At 33.1% G+C, this 17,300-nt stretch overlaps 1 protein-coding gene across 3 annotated transcripts; it reads left to right on the forward strand.

The window, feature by feature from the left end:
* Window positions 1–1,809: 1,809 nt before the first annotated feature.
* LOC130742736 (uncharacterized) lies at window positions 1,810–6,765 on the forward strand. Of its 3 annotated transcripts, XM_057594843.1 has the most exons (10): window positions 1,811–2,089; window positions 2,180–2,228; window positions 2,346–2,412; window positions 2,956–2,984; window positions 3,086–3,294; window positions 3,724–3,842; window positions 3,990–4,085; window positions 4,167–4,242; window positions 5,044–5,197; window positions 6,136–6,765. In XM_057594843.1, the coding sequence occupies exons 1-10, from the start codon at window positions 2,016–2,018 to the stop codon at window positions 6,283–6,285; spliced, it is 1,023 nt and encodes a 340-aa protein (XP_057450826.1). In that variant the 5' UTR covers window positions 1,811–2,015; the 3' UTR covers window positions 6,286–6,765. The 3 variants fall into 3 exon arrangements, with proteins under 3 accessions (XP_057450834.1, XP_057450826.1, XP_057450820.1); XM_057594851.1 differs by having other exon boundaries at window positions 1,810–2,228; window positions 5,052–5,197; window positions 6,136–6,276; XM_057594837.1 differs by having other exon boundaries at window positions 1,812–2,228.
* Window positions 6,766–17,300: the final 10,535 nt, after the last annotated feature.

The raw sequence follows: 17,300 nt of genomic DNA on the forward strand, positions 1-17,300 counted from the left end.
CCAAAATCGCTATACACGACCCTAATTTTATCTTTCCTTATTTATTGTTCATGTAAGTGAATTTTTTGGAAAGACATCATTTAATGTTTTCTTAAAACTCTAACTAGACAGATATAAGAATAATTTTTTTTCTTCAAAGTTAATAAAGAATATAGGTAATAGTATTTTTCATTGTTATTTATTAAAATGATAAATTAAGATTGTCCAATTGGACAAAGCTATTACACGGTCACCCCCTTATATTTTTCAAGTTGCACCTCTCTCCTCATGCATAAAATTACAATTTAATTAGATGTAAAAAAAATGATAATATATAGAGTGCAAAATAACATTCCCGGGTGTGTTAACAGAAAAAAAGAGTGGAGTGTAATTTTCTTGGCTAATTACGGATAAGCAACTAATAAGGAGTGTCCAATGAAAAATGAATATTAATGAACATAAGTATCTTAAAAAGAAAAAATCATTATATTATTATACTCTTCATAAACAACTATCAATTTTATTATTTTCTACATGAGTACCTATATAGATAATAAGTTTCATGTAAGGCAACGATCTATAAAAATATATGATGAGATTACAAAATGATACGGTACGAGCATGACCTAATGTTTGATGTGTAGTTGAGAAAATGATGTGATATTGTGATTAGGGGTGGAAAAGCGGCCTGTTAGGGGCTTATAGTCTGGCTCGTTAGAGGTCTGACCTACCTGACTTGACTTGTTTATTAAAAGGTTGGGTCTAGACTTTTTAAATACAACATTCTCACATGCACTTTTTATAGAATGTTTTTAGATATTTCATCTCATCCTTAATATAAGAACTAAATAACAGGTAGGGTTGACAATGGGTCCCGTGGGTGCGGGTTTGGTCATTCCCACACCCGAAACCGAACTTAACACCCAAACTCAAACCCACTCCAAAACCTAATAAGGGTGTCAAAGTTAAACCCAAATCTGATATGAGCACCGATCCGCAAAAAACTCCCTAAACCCGACCCGGGAACAACAGGTACATAAAAGAACAACATGAATATAAGTTGATTAAACCTCATCATCTTTCCAATACAAAGGAAAAAATATAGTTCATGAGATAAACAACATAATTCATGGATTTATAAACATCCCAATTTTAAATGTCTAATTATGCTTCATTCTTCAATAATATATATAAGGGTTGATAATTGCATACATGAGGCTTTAGGTTTGGGTTTGAGTGCAGGTTTAATTAACCCCACACCTGAACCCAAACAAGTGTTAAAATTCGGGTAAAACTCAAATCCAAACTCAAAGAAATCGAGTTTCACCCAAAATTTTGGGTCGTGTTCGTGTTGGGCCTCACATGTATAGGTTTTCCTGTCATCTCTAATAGCAAGTGCATATTGACCTTCTTATAAAAATTATATTGAATTTTGCACCATATTATTATTATTATTATTTTATCATAGTGCCCTTATATTATCTCTCTTTTCACTCTCAAAGACTTGCTCTTACACCCAACAAGTAACAAGTGTTTATGGAACCGGTAAAAAGTTGTTGTCAAAACCTCTATATTGAGAGTTTGAATCCTAAGAGTTGCAATCTTGAGAAAATTTTGATTTTCACCGCACTCAGATCGAAATTGCAAGCACTCCAAAAAAAGACTTGTTTTTACATTGGAAGTTAAGTTAGAGTAATTTTTTTTAACGTAAGTTAGAGTAATTTTAGAAATTTATCACTATTTGAGAATAAATTAAATACACTTAACTAAATTAACCAACATTTAAGAAATGTGAAGACTGAAGTTGTTGATTGATTCTTATATTAACAAAATCCCTCTAATAAACGCCTTAGGTTGACATTTTCAATGGCCGGGCAAACTCAACCCAAACCCAAACAACATGAAAGCAGGACATGAATTCTGTCGAATTGAATTCCTCTACCTCTCCCTCTGTCACACCATTGTTCTGTTTCTCCTCTGAAACTGCTAACAATTGAATCTTAACAACAACAACAACAACAAAAACCACAACAACTATGAATCCGTTTACGATGGTGAAGGAGATGTGGAGGGCTTTCTTTTTCGTTTGGTCAATCCAATTTTGGAGAATGTCACTGCTCTGGACACTTTCTATTCTATATTCTCATTTCCAATTGTTCAAAGCTTCCATCTATTCTCACAAAATTGTCTCCTATCCCAGATGCTTCCCTTCCACAACGCCTCGTAGACCCGTTTGTGTCATCACCGGTGTAACTATCTCTCTCTCACACACACAGTTTTGATTTGTAGAAACACATGCATGGTCTTTTTGCTGTTTGATTTTGGGAATTTCAACATCCTGAATTTTTTTTTTTTTTTTGATGCAGGCAACATCTGGTCTGGGATTAGCTACTGCTCACCAACTTTCCAAGGATGGATATGTTGTTGTCATTGGTAACCCTTTATTCCTCATCTTCTTTCACTTTGTATGTTACTACTTTTAGTGCATGTTTGGGTACACGATGGAAAATACAAAATCACTGTAGAAACCGTCACAAAAGCTAAGTGAAGTTGATTATGTATTTTGGCTCACGGTCATTAGCCACCGTGTATCTAAACATACATTTATTTGTATGATCGTTTGCGTTGCTAATCATGCTACAAGTAACCAAATAACTCATTTTATTTTGCTACATCGGAAAAATAAATTAAACCCTCCCGGGATTGATCCCTGAACCTTTCCCTACCCAACTCATATGTTCATATTTTTAATCCTGAACAATATAATGTTTTATATTCCATTTATGATTAGGTGAAATCCATGCTAGCTCTAGCTTCACTATTAGGAAATGAGGCAGATTATTTAGTGGGGTTCACTAGGGAAGTTTTCTAATAATAAACAAGGTTTTGAAAAACATGGTGTTTGTGAAAAAGTATATTGCTAGTGTAGCATTTCTCTTGCTCAATTTATACCTGATTTTTCAATTTTGGATGCAGTTGGACGTTCAGAGCAGTTATTGTCGGAGGTATTTTTCAGTTTTTCGCCATTTATCGTTAACATCGTCATGGTAATGATGACTCCTCACTTCTTATATCTCTTATCTGGGTTCTTGCCACTGTTTGATAGGCCATAAGAAAGATCAAAGGCTGGAATGAAGATGCCTGCCTCAAAGCTTTTCAGGTTGACATGTCATCAGTTGAGTCAATCATGAAGTTCAAAATGTCATTGCAGCAATGGCTTTTGGATTCTGATTTGCACTGCTCGGTACAAATACTGATAAACAATGCTGGAATACTTGCAACATCACCTAGAGCCACAGCTGAGGGCTATGATCAGTAATACTTTTTCTAACCTCCCCTTATAGTATATTGCCAAAAAGTTAACCTTATCATTAAAGAACTTCTGTGCTTAATATGCTTCCTTTTCATAACACAAGAAGACGTGCACAGGACACATGCTTGTAATTATATTACTTTGATACTTTTAATAATTTGTTTAAGCAAATTGACATGGTTATAAGCATTTGTTAAATGCCAAAACTTTGGAGACAATGTTGGTTTGCATCATCAACTTGAACTTTATGGAACTGAAACATGAAAATAGACGTGGAGTGGAAGTATCTCTATGCATAATGGATTTATTTTTTAAGGGTGTTTTTGCTATGGAGTATTTTTATGTTTTATATTTGTTCATGTTTGTCTGGTATCTTAGTTTTAGAAGTAGTAGTAGGTTCTAAATTCCACATTTTACACTCTTTCTCACAGGATGATGGCAACAAATTATATTGGTGCATTTGCTTTAACCAAGCTTCTATTACCACTCCTTGAGTGCAGTCCTGTGTCTTCCAGAATTGTGAATGTGTCATCCTTTACTCATCGAGCTGGTAGGGGGATAATCATTGTAATCGTTATTTCTTGGTTTATGATATAGTTTGGTGATTCTACTCTTTGAGTTTGCCTGTCTTCCATAAATTCTTCATCACTGCAAGCGGTGCTTCTCCTATAGAACCTGCTCAAGCTCTTTTCTTTAGTTATTGATATGCAGGTAGATGAAGGAACTGTATCTGGGAAGAGATTCTTGAGTTCAAAACAATATCCATATGCAAACATCTATGAGTATTCTAAATGTAAGTTTCAAGTTCTGAATGAATTTATGCAGATTACCTCTTCCAGTCCTAATTCCTAACTAGCATATAACTTTGCTGAAGTATGCCTACTTCTCTTCTCATTTGAGCTTCACCGACAGCTTTGCCTGATGGGTAAATCTCACCAGATATTTGTTAGGTATGTAACTACTAATCTACTTACTTCTTCTTCCTTTTGCTATTTTGTTCCAAGTGCTGTGTATTTTTATATAGATTGAAGTTAACTAATTAATGTATACTTGTCAAGTGTCAACTATGTTGTTCAAATATATTTGAATGTAAATTAGAAGTTTTAGTTTCCTAGCTTTCTTTTCTGCACAACTCATGGTTTTTGGAAAAAGTATATGAACTCAGTGTCTGACCTGCCAAGCTCATACCACAAATGAAATTCATTCATCTATGTTTGACAAACCTGTAATTCTCTTCTGGTTTTGAACTTTCAACTGAAGGCTGAGATCTGTTATGAGCCTCTTTTTTGCTGAGGATATAATGACATTGCTTTCACAAATCTAGCACGTGAGGCTTCTGGCTCCCTCCCCTCCAAAAAATCTGCGAGTTTTCAAGGGTCTAGGTCTGAACTTGCTTCAGACTAGGTACAACTACATGATCATCTAATGAGTTTGACTGAAAAAAACTGCCAAAGTGGGAGCAGCTACGCTCTTATGATCCAACCTGTGCACTTGTGGTCGGTTATGAGCTAGTGTTGTCAAAATGGCAGCACTCATGTGGCTTTATCATAGTAGTTTTGGGTTGCTAGGTTAGGGGATCCAATCTTGGCGAGCACAAAGAATAAACACAAATCAAAATGAAGTAGGGAAATGAAATTTCGCTAGGAAAAGAGATATAAAATGTATTAAACATAGGGTATGAGCTTTTTTTCTTGTCAATCATGGGTTTGACTTCACTTTTACCATTCATTTTCTATGTTGCTATACATTAGTGTTGCAGATCCTGGAGTTGTACAGACAAACATCATGCAAGAAGTTCCAGCAATTCTATCTTGTTTGGCATTTTCTGTACTGAAACGTCTACGCCTATTGCAATCCCCTCAGTCTGGGATTAACTCTATTATTGATGCTGCCCTTGCTCCGCCAGTAAGTACTCTTTTAGTGGTACTTTCTTATATTGATTTTACATTTACAGTACATGTCATTGATGTTTAAATTGACCAGAGGTTTTGTATCAACCAACTCACATACATATTATACCATCACCTGTATCTATGCCTTGTATGATAAGGTTCTACCTGATGCAATATGTAGTGCCTGATGCCTTATCCTTTTGTGATGATAATTTATCTTGAGCTCAGGTAGGAAACAACATATTGGTCAATTATTTGCAAGAGTTTTTACATGCATTTGATTAGAGGATCCAGCTGTGCCTTATGATACAAACACAAGTACAAATCCACACTTTCAAGAAATAGTCTCTCAATTTTCATTAAAAGTAACTCTGAAATACTCTCATGAAATAAAATTTCTCATAAAATACCAAACTAAGTATGCTCACAACAAGTCATGACATGTTAGCTGTTACTCTTTTACTAACAATATGCCTTGCTGAATGACGAAAATAGTAAAATATTAAAAAAATCATAATTTTATTTTTCAGTAGAAAAGTTTTATAATTTGAACATGAAATGATTTCTAATTAACTACTTTACTCTATGTATCAGCCTCTTCCATTTGCTGACTACCATTTTCAGTCCTGACTTGTGAATTTATGATGTTCATTGCACTGTACATGTTTAAACCATCTAACTTGACTTTCTCTTATCTTCACTTAATTATTGGTTATGTACTGATTGGAGGTAAGTTCATTGTCTTAAATTTAGCATCCTTTTATTTCCTCCATTTATCTTATGGAAATAAATTGGTTGGGCTACCTCCTCAATCATTGGTATTTCTTATGAAGTTGATGCCATTCTTTATGCAGATGCTTATAGCTCTCATGCATTCACTATTATTATAATTTTTCTTTTCATTAGCCTAGATTGGACCATTGAGTTCATAAATGGACTTACTTTTTTCAGGGGATATCAGGAGCTTACTTTTTTGGTGGAAAAGGTAGGACTATCAATTCTTCTGCACTTTCCCGAAATGCCAAGTCAGCACTTGAGCTTTGGGAAACTACGAGTAATCTACTATCGGTTACCCCTTTCGGTGTTGAGGGTAAAAGTTAGCACTGATCGCATGTCAATTGAGTAATCGATTGGCTTATTAGCTTAGTTGGTTAAAGAGTTGCGGTAATAATGTGAAGGTTACGTGTTTGAGACCTGCATGTGCCATAATTTTATTTTAGAAGAGGAGTTTTGGCGCAACGGTAAAAAGTTGTTGCAATGTGACTGAGGTCACGAGTTCAAGTCCTCAAAAGAGCCTTGTGTAAAAAACAGGTAAGACTGCTTACAATAACCAAGTGGTTGGACCCTTCCCCGGTTCCTGCGCATAGCAGGAGCTTTGATGCATCGGGCTGCCCTTTTTTTACTGATCACATGTCAATTGTCATGTTGTATATTACATAGGTGCCTATTATCTCGTATGAAGTTCTGAGGTTTCAGTGCATGCTAGTACACCTCTTTGCTTATTCTCATGATCTTTCTTTATCATTTAAGAATTATCTTGAATTTTTTTATTTAAACTTATAGTATATGCAGTTCTTGGAAGCTGGCTTCATCATGGTTCATGATATTTTTCAGCATTATCATACAGTTGTATCTTTGTTTATACGTCATTTTCTGGGATTATAATTACTTGAATGTGTTGTGTCACTATCATAGTGCAAGTGCACTGTTTCTAAATACTAGGTTGAATTTGAATATAACCCAAGAATTTTGTTTTTAGGGGGAAATGGAAAGGTCTTCTACACCCTAGAATTTCATTTTCATTTTAAAAGGGGGTAGTGTGGATAACTGCATGCACCTGCGCTACATGCAGTTGCTATCTACTATCTAGCAGATCAGTTTTGCTGATAATATTTTATTAATCATAAAATTGTTATAAATATTTGAGAGCCGTTTCAGTTTAAAACGAATTGTATTGTGTTAGGGAGAGTCTCAGTTAGAAAATTGTTTGGGTTTTGGACGGTTGTCACTAACTGAGCAAGCAAGCACTAACAACTCATCTGCATCTTCTTCCTTCACAATTCAGATGTTCTTAAATCCAGTTTTGTTCAAGTTAGATGAGAATACTTTTCCCAGAAGAAAGGATCAGGCATTGAAAACAATATGAGGCTACAAAGTCCAAAAGCACATGAAAGAATCAGAATTGGGGGGAATGCCACAAAAATACAAGAATGATGAGGATGAAGCACTGGATCGTGTGAATGAATGAAGAGTATTTAAATTGGGAGCAGCAAGATCACCTGCTTGGTGCTTGGCTTCTAGCTTCAATGACAGAGAGTCTAACCACACAGATGGTTGGTTGAGTTTTATTTCCAACAGGTGTGCCAGTAGATGTAAATGGGTTTTCCATAAAGCCAGACTTGTTAAAGGCTTTCATCAAGCTGAGGGTTTTGACTACTTTGAGACATTAGCCCAGCGGTGAAGCCTGCTGCAATACAACTTGTACGATCCTGTTGCTTTTCATGATTGGGCGTTGAGACAAGTTAATGTCAATAACACATTTCTCAACGACAATTTAACTGAAGAGGTATATATGATCCAACCTTAAGGTTGTTTAGGGCGATAACAGTTTAGTGTGCAAGTTGAACGAGACACTTTTCGGCCTTAAACAAGCCCCTCGTGCTTGGTATGTCCAGCTATGTGACTCACTTCTTCGGTTGGGCTTCACTTCTGCCAAATGGGATTCATCACTTTTTTTGTTTAAAGATCACCCTTTCACCATACTGGCTCTTTTGATCACAAAAAAAAAACCATACTGGCTCTTGTATATGTTAATGACATAATACACACTAGCAAGTTGCAACTCAGCCATTGTTGTTGATAAGCTCATTAGTTAGCTGAACTACCAATTTCCTTTGAACTATTCCTTAGGAGTCCATGTGCAACATACTGCAAATGGAGGACTTCGCCTCTATCAAAAAGCAAATCTCACCTCAGTCAAATCAAACCTATGATGACACTATAGCTATTAGTCAGAATCTATAGGATAAGGTAGTGCACCATTTGATAATCCTACTTCACACGTTGATTTCATTTGATGTACAACCAAACTAAGAGTTCAACCGTGTTGAGTTTGAGGGGGTGTTAGGGATGAGTTTGACTCATCTAAAGTGAGAGAGTCACTTTAGAAATTAAAGAAAATCATATTTACTATTGATTGAATTACTTTTTTTAACTTTTTAAAGTAGGTAATCACTATTAATGATTCGCCTCGTTTAAAGTGAAATAGTAATATACGTATTAGTTGTCGTTATTTGAGTTAGTTATGGACATTTGTAACTAACTTTTCAATTGTTTATGATTTACCACCGATTTGAGTTTATTTTCATAAATTGTTAAAATTAGCTTTTCTATTTATTATATTTTTAACTTATTTCATTAAGCTTCTCAAATTAGCTTATAAATAATGTAACAAAAAAAATAGCTTATAAATAAATGTTAAATAAATATTTACGTGATAAACACTTATTATCGTTAGTGCTTAAGGACAAAACTTATATCAATTTCATCAAGTTCATGTACTGACATGTGTCTAATTTTTAGAATTTAAAAATAAAGTTTTAATAAATATCATTTTGTAGAAATATGGTCCATTTGACATTGTTTTAATGGAAAAATTGACAAAAAGTGTAACAAAAATGGAAAAATTGACAAAAAAAGACATAAGAAACTTTATGTAAGTTTTTTTGGTGAGCGAAACTTACATACATTTAGGGGTGTACAAGACCCTGCCCTACCCGCCAACCCGTCCCGATCCAAGTCTTTAGGGTCGGGTTGAACCCGGCCCGATCATTAAAAGAGACCGGGTTCGGGTTGATCTTCGAGTTACCCGACTTCGGGTAATTTCGGGTTCGGGTTGACACTCGGGTCACCCGACCCGTCCCACATATATGTTTTATAAAATTTTAATTTGTTATAATGATTAAAATGTGATACGTGGTGCTCAAATTTATCTTATCATGTAGATGAGATTAAAATGTTTAACATCTACCTTAGGAATTAAATAAACGTCGGTCAAACTATGGACACTTTCATGCTCTAACAAGAGAAAATAATGTGTGTGTATTATGCATATGTGAGACAAGTGAAAAAATGATCAAACAAAATGTAAACATCTCAAGTGCAATAGATTATGAAAGAATTGGATCCTTTCAAGTTATTTCTTCTAAAAAATAGTTCAAACTTATAACTCTTTTAGTATGTTATTATCTTTAAATTTTACAATTAGTATCAAATAGTCTTAAACTTATTGTCCCTCGGGTCAACCGGTCCCGTCTACATAGACCCGTCCAGTGACGGATCCAGGAATTTAATCTAGTGAGGGCAGTATGAAGGTATGAAAACGGTAGAAAGGGGGGGGGTTTGAATAACGTTTTCAGAATAAAACTTCCACCTTAAAGATTTTAACAAATCTTTCGAGAATAAAGTGCTTAAGATAAGAGATAGAAAAGCACACAAGGATTTTATCCTGGTTCACTTGATGAATCACTCAAGCTAATCCAGTCCACCCGTTAAGGTGATTTCTTCCTTCTTAGAATGAAGGCAATCCACTAATCAGGTACTTGTTACAACTGCACTTGAAACCTACAAGTGACTAACAATACACTGACTTAGCTCACACTAAGATTCACTCTCTTAGTCTTCTCTAGGATCCGATCAACCTTGATCTCCTAAAGGTAACTAAACAACTGTTTAAGAAAGAATGTTTACAAAGAGATTGCTTCTAAAAAGCTAATAGTAAACACAATGAATTCAAGATGAAAGAATGCTTAGAAGGTTTGAATATAGCTTGCGCGTGTGAGATTCTTCCAACCACATCTTTCAATCTTCAGCCCCTATTTATATTCCAAGGATTAGGGTTTGAACGCTTCATGAGAATGCTACCGTTGGAGGGCAGTTCTGGAAATTCCAGCTTCTGCTGTGGCTGAGAATGTTAGATAGGTCGTCAGGATAGTACATTTGCTTTTGTACTTTGGATAGTGACTTGACCTTTAACCTAGTAGACTTCTGATCAGAGGAATGCTTCATGTTGAAACTTGTGAAGCTCGTTGATCAGAGTCAGAAGGAAGCCTGGATCCTCTGACCATTGTATCTTCTGATTCTAAGCTCAGAGCGAAGTACTTGGTCTTCAGAGCCATCTTGCTTCTGGACTTCAGAGTCTCCACTTTTCAGCTTCTGAATCTTCAGAGTCTTCTACACCATCAGAACATCTGAACCTTCAGAGTGTCTGGGTTGTCAGAACGTCTGGATCTTCAGAACTTCAAGTGACTGAGTCCATATCAGAGCTTGTTTGACTTCAGATCTTCTGAAGCTTTTCTATTGTTCAGAGTGAACATAGAGGTTGCGAAAGCGTTGCTTGGGACACTCTTTAAGCATAGTGCTTCTGATTTGTGTAAGATTGATTTAAGGTCAGAGCCTGTAAATAGCACACTCAGAAAAACAAGTTAGAGTACCATAATTGTTCATACTAAAATGTTAACTTGTAATCATCAAAACATAGAGTTGTACTACTCGATCAAAACTTGATCTTACACAGTATATACATATAAATACGTAACAAAAAAATTATTCCCTCCGTTTTTTTTTAAATGTCGTTTTAGAAGAATTTTTTTTTCTTATTTAACTGTCGTTTTGATGTTTTAAGGTCCATTTTGTCAATTATACCCTTACTAGTAAGTGGAAATTAAATTCTCATTACATCAATTCAAAATCTTGTCTGGTAAGTAGAAATTAAAATCCAATGAAAGTACTCAAAAGAGCTTTCAAAGTTACATAGAAAAATGTGTTGACATTAAAAATTGGAGGGATGTTATAATTTTTTATTGCTACTAGGGAGGGAAGAATGATAATTAGTTTAATGATATGAGAGAGTGTACCAAAAAATTAATTATCCACTACTTTGGTTGGAAAACTTTATAACTTCATGATTAGGATGTGAGAGGGTAGAATTGGAAAAAAAACTTCAATAACCCACTATCTTGGGTAGAATGACACTTAAAAATGAACGGAGATAGTAACATATACTATTAGAAGTTTTAAAGCACATCATAATTGTTCCCTACGAGTTTTCATATATTGTCGAGTGTTGAATGAAATAAGGAGAATGGTTGAGGATTTGAGATATTTTGTGAGTCATGGTATAACCATTGGACAAAAGAAATGAGTGAAAGAATAGTGTAATACTAATATCCGATGGACATTAGATTTAAGAAACACCAAATAAAAAAATACTCTAAGTACAAAAGTTTCAACTTTAAGCAATGTGAGACATAAATGAGGGCAATTTTTATCAAATGAATCAATAAAAATCACATACTTTTACTATTCAAATTAAGTGAGGGCAATTTTTATCAAATAAATTATAAAAAATCACAAACTTTTACTACTCAAATTTTTTTCTAATGTATTTTACCAAATTTAAGTGAGGGCATTTGCCCTCATGCCTCTCCACTTGAATTCGTCCCTGGACCCGTCCCAAATTGGACCCGCATATTGTCGGGTTGCTTCGGGTCTAGGGACAGGTTAGGGTATAAGAATTGGCCCGGTCAATATTTAGGGCCAGGTTAGGGTTAACCAAAACCCGTCCCAACCCGTCCCTTGTACACCCCTATCCAGCTATGTGACTCACTTCTTCGGTTGGGCTTCACTTCTGCCAAATGGGATTCATCACTTTTTTTTGTTTAAAGATCACCCTTTAACCATACTGGCTCTTTTGATAAATAAAAAAAAAAACCATACTGGCTCTTGTATATGTTAATGACATAATACACACTAGCAAGTTGCAACTCAGCCATTGTTGTTGATAAGCTCATTAGTTAGCTGAACTACCAATTTCCTTTGAACTATTCCTTAGGAATCCATGTGCAACATACTGCAAATGGAGGACTTCGCCTCTATCAAAAAGCAAATCTCACCTCAGTCAAATCAAACCGATGATGACACTATAGCTATTAGTCAGAATCTATATCTATATACTATAGAAAAGAAGAACTCTGTGAGACCCACTTAGATGAGTTGGCACTCCCAGGTTCACTCTTATCCACCCTCTCTCATTAGCTGACAAGTGTCAAGCTTTAAATCATTCTGACAAATTTATGGTGAGACAATTTCTCCTTAATTTTGGTTTTGTGGCCCATCATTGACAATCTATTGAATAATCATAAAAAATCTCATTAATTGTTGATTAATTTTTTTTAACTGTCCATTTATGCTGAATCAAAAGTCATCACCCATCATTAACTACTTATGGAATAGTCATTCAAAATACTATTAATTGTTGTTTAATTTTTTTTAAACTCTCCATTAATGCTGTAACAAAAGTCATCACCCATCATTGACTACCTATGGAATAATCATTCAAAATCACATTAATAGATGTTTAATATTCTTATTCATACATAAGGCTTAAAAACAAAAACTTTCTCACTTTTGTTATACGTATTTTGCTTTTTTTTTATGTGATTAAAACTGATTTTGCTAACCTTTCAAAAAGTACGTTTTTGAAATCATGATTCAAATTTTAAAATTTTGACAACCTATAAATTCAAATTTTGAATATTTTTTTGGAACAATATTCTCCTTCCTTTTTTCACGTGCAAACAACATAAACCCTAATTGTTTTCATCTATATAAACTCTCTTATGTAATTCTTCTCCTCTATCATTCCATTATTTAACCATCATCTAAGAGCTTTGAAATAACTATTGTTGTGATGACTGGGAAATTGAGAAGCAAATGTTGAAAAAGCAAAAAAAGTTTAGGTATTGCTTCTGATTCAACCAGTTTCTTGCCATATCATAAGGGTATAGTTACATTTCTATGAACATTATGAAATGATCTGCAACGTGTGTGATTTATTGAAATGATTTTGATTACAGTGATGCTTTTTTACTTTTCCTTCTGTAATTTCATAGGCCTCATCACCATGGGACTTTTATTGCGAATTGGAATTGGGGATGGTGAGCTTATATGAAAGATTCTTCAAGAGTGAATACAACAAGTGAGGTTTTTGCCCTCTTCCTACTTTCTGTTAGATTTTGCTGAATTTTTTTGTTTGTTTTTCCGGAGTGGCTTGGTTGAGTTTTGTTCTACAATTAAAAACCAAAGAAGAGATACGAGGAAGGAGAGGTAAGCCTTATGAATTTTTTGATTCACATTTATTTTGAGCAAAGCATATTGAAACATATAACTCAAGAAACATATACATCTTTATATTTTAGGCATGAATCTTCATCTACTGACCTTGCTGCTTGATTTAATGTTTAGCATGTTACAATTTGGTTATACTCTTTTTCTTTTGGTGTTCACAGATTTTGGTTGATGATGACAGTGTTGAACAGTTGCGGCTTACATAATTAGTATTAAGTGATGTAAGTTAAAATAAAATTAAATACTATTATATATGCACATGCTATCACTATAGATAGTTATGTATTGTGAATTTCAATTTTTACTCTTATTTCAGGATAGTTCAGATCCGTTCATGACAAATACTTCTAGATTAAAAGCTGATGCATCTTCTTCCAACTTAGCAAAGATTGTCGTTTTATGTTGTAATTTATTTATTTATTTGTGCACTTTGAGTTATTTACTGTTTTGCGTTTAGATTATGGTGTGAATATTATATTTTTTAGGTCATATAGAATTTTTTGGGACATAATATTATATTTAAGTTAATGGAGTTCTTTTTTTATAAAATGTAAACAAAAATTGAGATTTGAGTTTGAAATTTTAATTGAGTACTAAATAATAGTAATTGGAGCCTAATTTTCAGTCAGATTTTAAAACACTTGATACATTTTTTTTAACAAAATAAGCAAATCAATAATAAATATAATGGGTAGATATTAACTTTCTTATGCAAAATCAGATTTAGTTTGTGATCAATATAAATAAGAGAAATCTGTTTATTTAATGAAAAGGAAATGAATAATCAATTTTAAAAAAATCATTTTGATTGGGATACATTTAATTTCAAGGTAAAATAAATTAAAAAATGTCAATTCCGTTTTAGTGAATAAATTTGATTTCTCCTTTAATAATAATTAATGGAGTTTCTTTAACTTTTTTATGTAATAAATATAAAATTTAGAATAATTCCATAGATTATGGTGTGGATATTCAATTTAATATTGAAATTTGAGTTTGAAATTTGAAATTGAAAATTGGTTGTGAATAATAGTACTTGCGTCAAAATTTATGGTGTGATATTAAAAAAATGTAAACGCTTAATCCTTTAGTTTTAATGAAAAAATAAAATAAATATTGAATTTAATGAGTGCAGTACATAATCAACTTTCTTAAGCAAAATCAGATTTAGTTAGTTATGAGTATAAATAAGGCAAATCCGTTTTTTAAGTAAAAAGGAAATGAATAATCAATTTAGAAAAAAAAAAACATTCTAATTGGGCAACATGAAATTTCGGAGTGGAATGATGAAAAAAAGAGTCAGTTCCGTTTTAATGAGTAGATTTTGATTTTTCCTTTCATAATAATTATTGGGGTTTCTTTTACCTTTTTTAGAAAAAAGGTAAATAATGGAATGATCTCATAGATTAAGGAGCGAATATTTAATTTTATTTAATTAATTTATTATTTTTAAAATTGTAAAAAATAATTTTGCGATTTGAGTTTGAAATTTAAAATGGGTACTAAATAAAAGTAATTTGATCCAATTTTTCACTCGGATTTTAAATTATTTTGCTCAAACACAGAATACGCTTTTCTTTCCACCCTAAATCATTTGTAAATTCATTCATAATAATTAATTAGGTTTCTTTTAATTTTTTAAGAAATAAATATAATTTATAGAATGATCTCATTGATTAATGAGTCAATATTCAATTTAAGTTAATGGATTTCCTTTTTTAAAAATTGTAAAAAAAAAATTGAGATTTGAGTTTGAAATTTAAAATGAGTACTAAATAATAGTAGTTGAGGCCAAATTTTCAGTCAAATTTTAAAACATTTTTCTTAAATGAGTACTATATACTTATGATTAGATTACATGGTAAAAAAGTTCGACGGGGAAAAACATTCTACACAAGAAATAGTTCATGTAAAAACTAATAATTTTTGCTAACTCTTCATTCCCATCCTTCCCTTATGGCTCCTAACTTTTACCACTATTGTTAACTCTTGGGAACAATTTTTAATCTAATTTAAATATATTTTTTATAATTTTAAAAATATTTAGGATTAAATGTATATAAAGTTTTTGTCAAATTTTGCAAGTTGTGTAATACTCATTGATATTTTGTTTGGTTGAATGCTCATTTTTCAATTTTTCATATCTTAATTCAAGGCTTAATAGCTTTTTTGGTCCCTCACTTATCACAGTTTTGCACTTTTGGTCCCCAATAAAAAATTAGCATTTTTGATCCTCCACATTGCTTATTTGTTTGCAAAAATGATCCCTATTTAGACGAAAACTGCAAAAGTGTGTAAATATGAGGGACTAATTTTGCTAATTTTTTCCTAAAGGGACCAAAAGTGAAAAATTGTGATAAGTGAGGGACCAAAAGAGCTATTAAGCCTAATTCATTAATCGTGCTTAAATAATGAGATCAATATTCGCCGTGCAACGCACGGGGTAAAAACGCTAGTCTATAGGATAAGGTAGTGCACCATTTGATAATCCTACTTCACATGTTGATTTCATTTGATGTACAACCAAACTAAGAGTTCAACCGTGTTGAGTTTGAGGGGGTGCTAGGGACGGGTTTAACTCATCTAAAGTGAGAGAGTCACTTTAGAAAGTAAATAAAATCATCTTTACTATTTATTGAGTTACTTTTTTGACTTTTCAAGTAGGTAATCACTATTAATGATCCGTCTATTCTAAAGTGAAATAGTAATATAAGAAAATCAACTATGTATTAGTTGTCGTTATTTGAGTTAGTTATGGACATTTGTAACTAACTTTTCAATTGTTTATTATTTACCACCGATTTGAGTTTATTTTCATAAGTTGTTAAGATTAGCTTTTCTATTTATTATATTTTTAACTTATTTCATTAAGCTTCTCAAATTAGCTTATAAATAATGTAACAAAAAAAAATAGCTTATAAATAAATGTTAAATAAATATTTACGTGATAAACACTTATTATCGTTAGTGCTTAAGGACAAAACTTATATCAATTTCATCAAGTTCATGTACTGACATGTGTCTAATTTTTAGAATTTAAAAGTTAAGTTTTAATAAATATCATTTTGTAGAAATATAGTCCATTTGACATTGTTTTAATGGAAAAATTGACAAAAAAGTGTAACAAAAAATGGAAAAATTGACAAAACAAGACATAAGAAACTTTATGTAAGTTTTTTTGGTGAGCGAAACTTACATACAGTCCTGTTTTTACTGTTTTCAACAAAAAAATTTATATGTGGAATTTTTCCCCACTTTAAATGTTAAGAAAATCTAAAGCTCACTAAGGAAAAACGAGCGGGGTGTTGCTCAAATCAACACACCTGGGCAGAGGGAAATTGTGAGGGAGAAGAGGCAAAGAAGTTAGGGGGGGGGTGGGGAGTGTTTGCGTGCGAGGTGATGGTGGTCGGCGATTCAGGCTAGGAAGAGGTTGGTGGCGTCGCAATTCCCAGCAATGACGTGAGCAAAGGTTTGGGATAGGGTGCGCGAGTCACGATGGAAGTCACTAAAACCTTGATGGCATGACAGAGATAGGGCCCAAATGGGGTTGAGTTGGTGAAGGAAGGGAGTGATCACACATGAAGGGGGCGATGGTCCACCTTGGTGTAGTTGTACTCTGTTCACTGTGAAGGAAAAGTTGCGGTCCCATTTTTTAAGATTGCTTCGAAACTTTATCAAATTAAAAATTTTAAGCATTGTTTCAACTGAGTTTTATTTATAGCAAAATTGTGTATCAAATAGCAGCTTCGAAAACAAAGCACATAAAAAAAATACACAGGAAAAAATTATTAGAACATCAAAAAGCTAATCACCATCTATCATTATTCCACATTTCATCAATTATAAAATTGTATTAATTTTGGAAAAATCATTTGTCAAAAGAAACGGTCATCGTGTCCAAAACATGTTAACACTGTATCATGATGATA

The sequence above is a fragment of the Lotus japonicus genome, chromosome 1 (assembly GCF_012489685.1).
Source record: "Lotus japonicus ecotype B-129 chromosome 1, LjGifu_v1.2".
Lineage (NCBI taxonomy): Eukaryota > Viridiplantae > Streptophyta > Magnoliopsida > Fabales > Fabaceae > Lotus > Lotus japonicus.